This window comes from Sminthopsis crassicaudata, chromosome 5 (genome assembly GCF_048593235.1).
Source record: "Sminthopsis crassicaudata isolate SCR6 chromosome 5, ASM4859323v1, whole genome shotgun sequence".
Lineage (NCBI taxonomy): Eukaryota > Metazoa > Chordata > Mammalia > Dasyuromorphia > Dasyuridae > Sminthopsis > Sminthopsis crassicaudata.
This window is the reverse complement of record NC_133621.1, coordinates 39,487,284-39,497,275: the sequence shown is the minus strand read 5'-3', so window position 1 is coordinate 39,497,275 and position 9,992 is coordinate 39,487,284. Positions and strand designations below refer to the sequence as shown.

Sequence of the window (9,992 nt, the reverse complement as noted above, 5' to 3'; positions counted from 1 at the left end):
ATGTCTACCATTTAAGAAAAAAGAAGTTTTGGACAAATGGGTTTTTGGCTCCCTTCAATTTGTACCTTGTGGGTGACACCTACTTTGTGCCAATGTAAAGCTGGCACATAAGCTCAGAGACAGGATGAAATGTCAACTGTGTTTTCGGAAGCAGTTGGAAAAAAAGTCTCCATTGAAGTCTGGAAAACAAAGTCCTGACTCCTACTATTTTATACATAAATTATCAAAGTCATATTTACTGAAGTGGCTTTTTTCTTTCTCTCTCCTCCTTCTCTTTTTCCTCCTTTTTCTCCTCCTCCTTTTCTACTTCCTCCTTCTCCTTTTTCCTACTTCTTCTTCTTCTCTTCCTCTTCCTTCCCCTCATCCTTCTCCTGCTCCTGCCCCCTTTTCTCTCTTCCTCCTTCCCTCCCTCTCTCTCTGTCTTTTTCTACCTCTGTCTTCTCCTTTTCTCCTTCCCCCTTTCTTCTTCCTCCCCCTTTCTCTCTCCTCCACCAGCAACAAGAGTTGTCATTAACACAGGGATCTCTCACACTATTGCTAAAATGAATGTCTCTGCCATAGCCCTGCATTGAACGGGGTTAGGTACAAAACTAATCTAGCCAACCCTGTGTGCTGGCTCAGCACTTACACATTTTGAGGATGACAAAGCTGCTTCCGGCCATGTAAAAATCAGACCTGAAAGATGAGGAAGTTATCTCATTATGGGCAGCCACTACGCAAAGCAGTTTTATGACTCAGTGGATTCCTCAGTGAGGAAGCCGCTTTCAAGCCCTTTCTGACGTTTTCTCTTTTCGAGATAGACGTGTCCAAATTTGTCACCAGTCTATTAACTTGTCATTGAATCTTGGATTCAGAGGTCCTAGATCCATTGGTTTAAATTAGCTTATTGCACTGGGCAAGATGTTGGGGAAAGAAGTGTCTATTATGAATCAGGCATTGCATTAAGCATTTTACAAATATTTCATTTGATCCTCACTATCCCCATTTTATAATTGGGGAAACTGAGGCAAATAAAGGTTAAATGACTTACCCAGGATTCCACAGTTAGTGTAATGTAGAAGGAGAGCAAGTTAAGCATTTTTCTAGCTGGTTAATAGACATGGATTTTGAAGGAACAGTATAGAGCTGAGATGAAATCTAACAATAACTATTCAGTAGTATCACAAATTTTTGTTCTATTAAGATTTAAGTATTAACCTCATACAAAAGTGTAAAATGGCTATAATTGAAGTTATTGAATCTTATTTATATCTTTCTACCACTGTTCTATTGAGAATTTCATGTTTAACATTTCTTTTATGTGTTGGAAAATAAATATCTGTCTCATATGTGATTCATATTGCACATTGAATACCTTTCCATTCTAACCTCTGGAGAGATCCTGAATATATATAAGCCAGAAATTAAGCCTTAAGCAATTTCCTCCTTTACAATATGTTTGGGACAATAGGCTAGATGACTCTTTGAAGCATTCACTTAAATATCAGGGGTTTCTGCTTTAGTAATCCTAAGCCCTTTACAATTATTATTTCATTTGATCCTCACATGAGCCCTGGGAGTAGTTGTTATTATTGCTCCCAGTGTAAAGGGCCTGGAGTGCTATGGTTCATGAGATCATGAAAAGTAGGGCATGATTGAACAACAACAGACAGAGAGGATGTCAACCCGTATTAGTAGAGTTTCTTTAGATGAAAATTCCCTGTATCAATAATACCACCAGTCCAGTCCCCCTTTGGGAATACTTTAAATAAAATTGGAAAGCAATGACCAACCTTAATGATCCTGGATCTTGTCAAAAGAGGGCTTTCTCTGTCCAAATTGATGCATTGGTGGACTCTCTTCCCTCCCTCTCTGGATTTCCCAGAAAAAGGCCAAGAAAAGAATCTTCAGGTATCATGGTTGCCAAAGGTTCACCAGCTGCCTCTTGTCAATGAAGAAACATTGACAAGATTGATTTTGCAGTTTTCCATGAGTCTTAGTAAAATCCATGCCGACTGACTGGGAGAAATTGCCCTCCTTTAAAAGGCTATGGGAGGAATGGGACTTGACATGGTAGAGAATGAGGCAAGAAGGAAAACTAGGAGTAACTACAGCAGTTTACTTCCAGCAAAGTTACCTGACAAACAAGTGGGCTTCCTTCCATATCTATGGCCTTTGTTTTTCCAGTAGGAGAGATAGCTAGCTCATATAACAGGTAAAGCACTGGACCTGGAAACAGGAAGACCTGATAAATTCAAACAAAATTCAAATCTAGCCTCACACAGATACTGACTGACTATCATTCTGTCTGCCTCAGGGTCAACCATAAAATGAGAATAATCATAGCATCTACCTCACAGAATTGTTGTAAGAATCAAATGAGACAATATTTATAAAGCACTTAGCATGGTGCCAGGCACACAGTAGGGGCCTAATAAATGCTTGTTCCTTCTCCCTTTCTCTTCCCTTACATTGAGATTCTGGGGACCTTTACCACTTTCCCAACAGTTCTTGGTGAGAGTCATGATCTCCAATAGGAGGACTTGGAATGTCCAAGAGTTAAGAGATAGGTAGTAAAATGATAAATAACTAACCTTGCTCTGCCACTGTGGCCCATCAGGGCATGACCATCTGCCTTGTCATCGTACCTGGATAATTGAATTTTATCATCTTTCCTGTGACAAACACCGAAGGACCACAGGACCTTGCCATCCACCCTGTGTCGGGACCTCCCCTAATTAGAATGTGAACCCTTTGAGGCAGGCACCCACTAGTTGATCTATTTTTCTTTCCAGCACCCAAAAATGACTTAAATGTTTTTCTTTTTCTTGTCCTCAGACAGTTTGTTGCAAGAAATTTCTCCTAACTTCAAGGCCATTGTTTCTTTCATGTTTTGATGCAAAATAGCAACTGGCAATTTTTTGAAAATAGACTAGAAAATTCTTAGGAACTTTCTTGGAGATGATCTAAAATGATCTTACTGGTAAAGTTGGAGGGATTCACTGAGTCTATCCAAAGCTTTTTTCTAATGTAATTAGGATTAGGGATAATTTGGTGATACAATGGGTACAGGGGGATGCAATGGGTGTAATGGGCTGCAATGAAATCAGGAAAACCCAAATTCAAATCCAACCTCACACATTTATTAGCTATGTGACTCTTCCTTGACAAATCATTGAATCTCTGTTTGCCTCAATTTCTTTAATTGTAAAATGAAGATAATAAAAGCACCTATTACATAGGGCTTTTATGAAGACTAAAAGAGACAATATTTATAAACCACTTTGCTTACCTTAAAATTGTGTAATAAAATGAAACAATAACATTTTATAAAATAATACACATTTTGTAAGATATTTTATATTATTTATAATGCTGTACTATATACATTATATATATAGTATGTAATATTTTCTATTACACATTATATTACAGTATTTATTCTACATCCTATGTATTTTACACTATATTTGCCTATATAAATGTTAGCTCTTAATTATTAAGACAATTATTAAGAAAATAAGACACATTCTATAGGCAGAGAGAAAAGTTTTTGAGAGCCAACCTGCCTGAATCCCTGGGACTCTAGTCTGTTTAGACATAAATTCCCATTGCTCAGAGGTAGGAAACTGCTTCTGGCTCAAGGCCATTGGTATATTGTACTCATTCCCTTTCAACTAAGGAGTTCCCCCTACTCTGGTCTAGATTAGGTTCAATCTTGGTAGAGTTTAGTTTCTATTGAAAGTAGTTCTAGGATTGTCTTTTCTTATCTTCTTAACCCTTGGCTTGCTAAATCCCCATCCCTAATTAATTAATCAATCCCTAATTAGCCCCTAAATTAATTTCTTTCAAGCCAGGTTTTGGTCCATGTTTAAGTCTCCCCAAAGTAGGGAGAAAAGGAAGTAAAAAATGACAATAGTAATCAGGTAGGAGCCAGGCAATTTTTCCTAAGCACATGAGACTCACAGTGATAGAATAACCCAAAAAGAGAATTCAGGAACAATTTACAACTATATCACCACAATCTCTTAGGAAACTGATACTTAAAATCCTGTCAGAACATAAAGCTGTTTTTGGGATTGCTGATGAGGCATTTTACATTTCACCTCCCTTGTGTGCTGTCCAAATAATTCCTAGCCTACACCTTCTAGTTAAACAGGCCACATGTGGGCTAGGCCTCTTTCCAATGGTCATCTTATCCACTGGCTTTGGTCAGTCATGTGTCCCTTGCTAGTCAGCCCTGACCCCAAAGCCCTGGGACCTCATGGAACGTTTGTCCTGTTTGTTCAAATACAGCCTCAGACTGTTTGTCTTAGTTTCCTCAAATGTAAAATGAGCTAGATAAGGAAATGGCAAACTACTCCATTATCTTTGCCTAGAAAATCCCAAAGAGGGATGTGCAGAGTTAGACATGATTGAAAATAACTAAACAACACAGATAGAGACAGAGATATATGTACATATATGCATGTATGTATGTGTATACATATTATATACTTCTATTATGTTTTTGCAAATTAGAAAAGCATGTTTCTCAAGTCTGAAGATGCATAAAGTTTTATTTGTAAATCTCAAGAGAAAATAAATTACATTAACTTCTATTTGTTTTTACAATGCTCTGTGACTACTGAGCAATTTTGCAAAGAGATCTGTCCTTATAGTCTGAATATTTGAGTTTGGGGAGCGCCCAGGCTCCTAATCTCCCAACCATCTCACCTCCCACTAGAGTACTGACTTTCTGTTCCATCTGAGAAGCTTAACCTGGGGATCAGTGAATGGGTTCTGAATTTCCCACTCCAGCTAAGTAAATGTTAAAGCCCATGAGCCACCCTCCTAGGTAATGATCTAAAACTCAATCATGTGTTCATGTTCCCTAGTAGGCGGAGAGAGAGAACTAACTCTCTCTGGCCTGTTCTTCAAGAAGGATGGGACACACTTGTACAGATGCACTGCAATGTGATTGTGGACAAAATGAGAGAGGTATTTCTGAAACCGCTCTCCAGCAAAGGCATAGATCACAGGATTGACACAACAGTGTGAGAGGGCAATGGTTTCAGTCACTTGTATTGCCACATCCAACTGTTTGCTATTTTCACAATCCAGTTCAAAAAAGAAATTCTGGAAAGCAGCAATGAGCATTGTGATATTATAGGGTATCCAAAAGAGAAAGAAGATGATCATGATGACAAAAATCAGTTTGACCACTCTCCATTTCCTCTCACTCCTCCGTCTAAGCAGTATTTTTATAATCCCTGTGTAGCAAACGATCATGATCAGTAGGGGTAAAATGAATCCCAGGAAGTTCAGTTTCAAAGCCTGGAACTGTTTCCATGTTTCCATACTATGATCTGGGAAATGAGGACTACAGGTATGAACAAAACTCTCATTCTCAGATCTAGTGAAGATAATTTCAGGAAGAGATAACAAGAAAGCCAGAACCCAGGTAAAGATGCTGGTCATGATGCTGAGGACCACCTTCCTGACCTTTATGGCAAACACCGCATGGACAATGGCCAGATATCTATCAATAGTTAGCAGGACGATGAAGAAGATTTCACTGTACAAGCCCATATGATACAACCCTGAAAGAAGTTTACACATGGCATCTCCCAAGGCCCAACTATTTTGCAAATAATAGTGAATCCAGAATGGACGTATAATGAGGAAAAGCAGATCCGAGATGGCCAAGTTGAGAAGGTAGATGTTGGTCATGGTCTTGAGTCTCTTGTACTTTGTGAGGATCAGTATTACTATGGAATTGCCCAGCATGCCGATGATGAACACCAACAAGTACAGAAGAGGCACGAACTTGGAGGTCAGGTCTATGATGCCATCATTGTAACATGGAGTAAAATCTTCATAGTTAAATCCATTTGTAGTTAGATCTGGTGGCCATGTAGTAGTGCTCATCCTGGACTGCCCTGTGAGAATAGAAAAAGTTGATTGTTTGCTTGTTTTGCTAAAAGTTCATAGAATAATTCACTGGATCTGGGAGAGGACCTCAGTGACCTCTTTGCCTAACCTGTATCTCACCAAGAATCTCCTCTGCTACATCCCTACCAAGTGATCAGGTAGCATTAGAATGTAAGCTCTGAGGGTAGCTAGGTGGTACAGTGGATAGAGCACCAGCCCTGAAGTCATGAGGACCTGAGTTCAAATCCAGTCTCAGACACAACAATTCCTAGCTGTTGTGTGACAAGTCAAGTCACTTAACCATAATTGCCTTAGCAAAAAGTAAAAAATAAAATTAAAAAAAGCATAATAATTAGCATAGTAAGTGAAAATACAATCAAATGTAAATAACCAAGTAGACAACAAAAGAAATCTAACATAAGACCTGGAACTTGATAAACATTTGCTGATTAATTATTGATTGATCAGTTTCCAATACAGTTTTCTTCTGACATATCTTCAGAATACGGTGATGACCCTGGCTTCTTAAAGGCTTTGCCAAGGGATCACAAGCCCTAGAAAGTCATACCAAACTGAAAAGATTCCAGGTACTTCTCTCTAATAGAATAGAAGCTTTTTGAGAGTATGAATTGTTTTACTTTTTGGCTTTGTTTCTCTTGGGCTACAGAGTATAGTCCCTGATAAATAGCAAGTATTTTTTTTTATTAAAGCTTTTTATTTTCAAAGCATATGCTTAGATAATTTTCAACATTCACCCTTGCAAAACCTTGTGTCCAATTTTTTCTCTCTCCTCTAGGCAGCAGGTAATTCAATATATGTTAAACATGTGCAATTCTTCTATGCACATTTTCACAATTATCATGCTGCACAAGAAAAAATCAAGGAGAAAGGAAACAAAATGCAAGCAAATAACAAAAAGAGTGAAAATACTACGTTGTGATCCTCAGTCCGCAGTGACCTCTCTCTGGGTGCAGATGGTTCTCTCCATCACAAGACCATCGGAACTGGCCTGAATTATCTCCATAGCTAGTATTTAATAAATGCTTGTTGGATTGGATCAAATCAGAGGACTGGAAATGGACCAGGTATCGATAGTTCCAGAACTGGCCTGGCTCATTCCTAGGAGGGAGTAGCTCATCATCTGGGGAGGCGATGGTATTTCTGGGCCATGGAAACTCCTGAAACTCCCTACAGAAGCATGGAGGATGGCACTCTACACCTGGAGAGGAAGCAATAGGACTTAGTGTATCAGGTAGCACCTAGAGAAGGGGAAGGTCCAGTTTCTACAGGGTGCCAGGTAGGCTGGTAAACAAAAAAGTCAGGCAGTGACTAATGGCAAACTTCAGACTATGGCCAGAGCTGCTGTCCCATAGCCTAGCACTCTATGCCTTAGGGAGCAATGTAAAAGCCCATGGAAAGATACCTTTTACATACTAATTTTCTGAGGGGAGACTCAATCCCTGATGTCACCACTACCGTCATTATCTTATTCTCGAGTAAAGAAATTTGGGATCTCATCGTCTCCTCCCTCTATAATTGCAATGAACAGATGCCCGATTACATCATGAGTGTACACGATGGTTGTATCTCTATCGAGAACATAGTCTCTTCAAGGGCAGAGATTATTTTTCCTTTTGTCTTTGGAGCCCCAATAAAGACAAGGTGTCTGGTACAATTTTCTCTATAAGATGATTTCAAGTTGGGAGCGCCCACTGTGCAAATTCCATCCAGGAATACAGATCTACACACTACTCTGCCATTTACAATCTTAGTTGTGACCTGCCCAAGGTCATTCAGCTAGGATATGTCAAACTTGATTCTTACCCCAGGACCCATTCTCTATCCCCTTCCCTCATACTACTGCACCTTGCACAAATTAGAAGATTAGCAAGTACTTCTTGTATTTGCCACTGTCTAGCTATTCTGAACCTCCCCCCCACTTTTTTCACAAGACATTTTGCTTTATTTATTTTGATTTATCATATGCCAGGCTTGCTGACATTTTTTAAAAATTTGTTTATTGTTTTCTTTTTTTCTGGTTATATATGTACACTAATTTTAATTTTAATTTTTTTTTCCCTTGAGGTGGGGTTAAGTGACTTGCCCAGGGTCACACAGGTAGGAAGTGTTAAGTGTCTGAGGCCAGATTTGAACTCTGGTCCTCCTGAAATCAGTGCTGGTGCTCTATCCACTGTGCCACCTAGCTGCCCCCTACATTAATTTTAAAAAATACACATTTTTTATGAATTATATTGGGAGATCTGAACCTTCTTAATTCTCAGACAGCAAAAGACCTAACGGATTTGGGAGTCCACAGATATGTATGGCTGGGAATTCTGTCCTCCATAAACTGTGAGAAAGACATGGGCTACATTCTTATGACTCACATACATTGTGACCTAATGATGCTATAGGGAAGATTTCCACTGGATGTGAAAAGCACTCTCTTGCTCTATGATTCTTTGTTTAATTATTAAATAGAAGTTACCTCTAAAGGTTGTCTAGTTCATCCACCTTCTTTTGGCAATTCAAAACCCAGTCTATCCTTATTTTTAGGAATTTCCAAGGATGAAGAGCTCCAAACTTATTTGGAAGTCTACTTTCCTTAAATCCCCATTTCTCATAGGGCTTAGGCAAGAAGTGCCCTTAGAACTCATATAATTCAATCCTTCATTTCTCAGATGAGGAAAATGAATCCAAGTGATTTTCTCAATCTAATTGAGTTGTATCACACCCAAATCTCCTGAATCCAAGTTCAGCTCTCCTTTCAATGTAATTCTGTCCCCTTAACACAGCTCTGACCAGTAAATCATAAAAAAAGAAAAAAGTTACTTACTGGTTCAGCAGGCTCTTCACCCAGCCTATTAAGTCTTCTTCCTAGGCTGAAGATTCTGTCTGAGAAGGAAACACCCAGCTTCCTGAGCAACAGAAATTGGGCTCTATGGGAACTAGTAAGTTTTCAGAATAAGAAATATCTGGGTGCTGCCCTTACTTCATCTCTTGAGGAGCTCACTCATCACCTCACACAGCAGACACTATCACTGGAGGGTTTGCAGAGCAGAAATGCCCAGAACATTTTATTGAAGATGTCTTAATTTTTCTAGAAAAAAAATCTAGAAAAAAATCTAGAAAAAAAAAAGTCTATAGTGGCAGCTATAGCTGTGGGATAGTGGGGAGATCCATGGGGTGGGGCTCCAGGAAGTGAGCCCAAATAATATCCATTTGAATTCAAATCCAATCTCAGATACTTTCTAGCTGAATGAAACTTAACCTCTACTTGCTTCAGTTTCCTTAACTGTAAAATGGGGATCATAATAGTCTGTACCTTTCAAAGTTGTCGTGAAGGAGATAATATTTTTAATGTGCTTAGCCCAGTGTCTAGCACATAGTATGTCCTCTGTAAATATTTCTTTCTTTCTTTCCTCTCTCTCAGCACTGTTGTGAGGATCAATTAAGATCACACATGCAAGGTTCTTTGCAGTGTTCCATAAATGAATGTGACTTCTTTCTTCTCCTTCTCCTCTTCCTTTTTTTCCTCCTTCTCCTCCTTTTCCTTTTCATTCTTTTCTTCTCCTCTTCCTCCTTCTTCCCTTCTTTCTCTCTCTTCCTTCCTTCCTTCTGTTCTTCCTGCTTGTTTTTCTCTCTCTTTTCTTCTTCCTTCCTCCCTCCCTCCCTTTCTATCTTCCTTCCTTCCTTCCTTTTTCTTTCTTTCTATCTTCCTTCCTTTTTCTTTCTTCCTTTCTTCCTTTCTTCTTTCTTCCTTCCTTCCTTTCTTTCTTTCTTTCTTTCTTTCTTTCTTTCTTTCTTTCTTTCTTTCTTTCTTTCTTTCTTTCTTTCTTTCTTTCTTTCTTTCTTTCTTTCTTTCTTTCTTTCTTTCTTTCTTTCTTTCTTTCTTTCTTTCTTTCTTTCTTTCTTTCTTTCTTTCTTTCTTTCTTTCTTATTATTATGGACTTTCAATGAATTATAGTATCACAGAATCTTAAACTTACAGCATAGTTTCATGAAATAAGAGAACCATAAGACAATAAAGTCATTGTATCATTGAATCGGAAAATACAAGAATGATAGAAATAAATGAGACCCCAAAGATTATATGGTAT

At 38.6% G+C, this 9,992-nt stretch overlaps 1 protein-coding gene across 1 annotated transcript; it reads right to left on the bottom strand.

The window, feature by feature from the left end:
- Window positions 1-4,580: 4,580 nt before the first annotated feature.
- On the bottom strand, window positions 4,581-8,874 carry LOC141543130 (C-C chemokine receptor type 1-like). The gene is made up of 2 exons (XM_074268023.1): window positions 8,729-8,874; window positions 4,581-5,900 (listed from the first exon to the last, which is right to left on the bottom strand). Exon 2 carries the CDS (start codon window positions 5,887-5,889, stop codon window positions 4,825-4,827), a length of 1,065 nt encoding a protein of 354 aa, XP_074124124.1. The 5' UTR covers window positions 5,890-5,900; window positions 8,729-8,874; the 3' UTR covers window positions 4,581-4,824.
- Window positions 8,875-9,992: the final 1,118 nt, after the last annotated feature.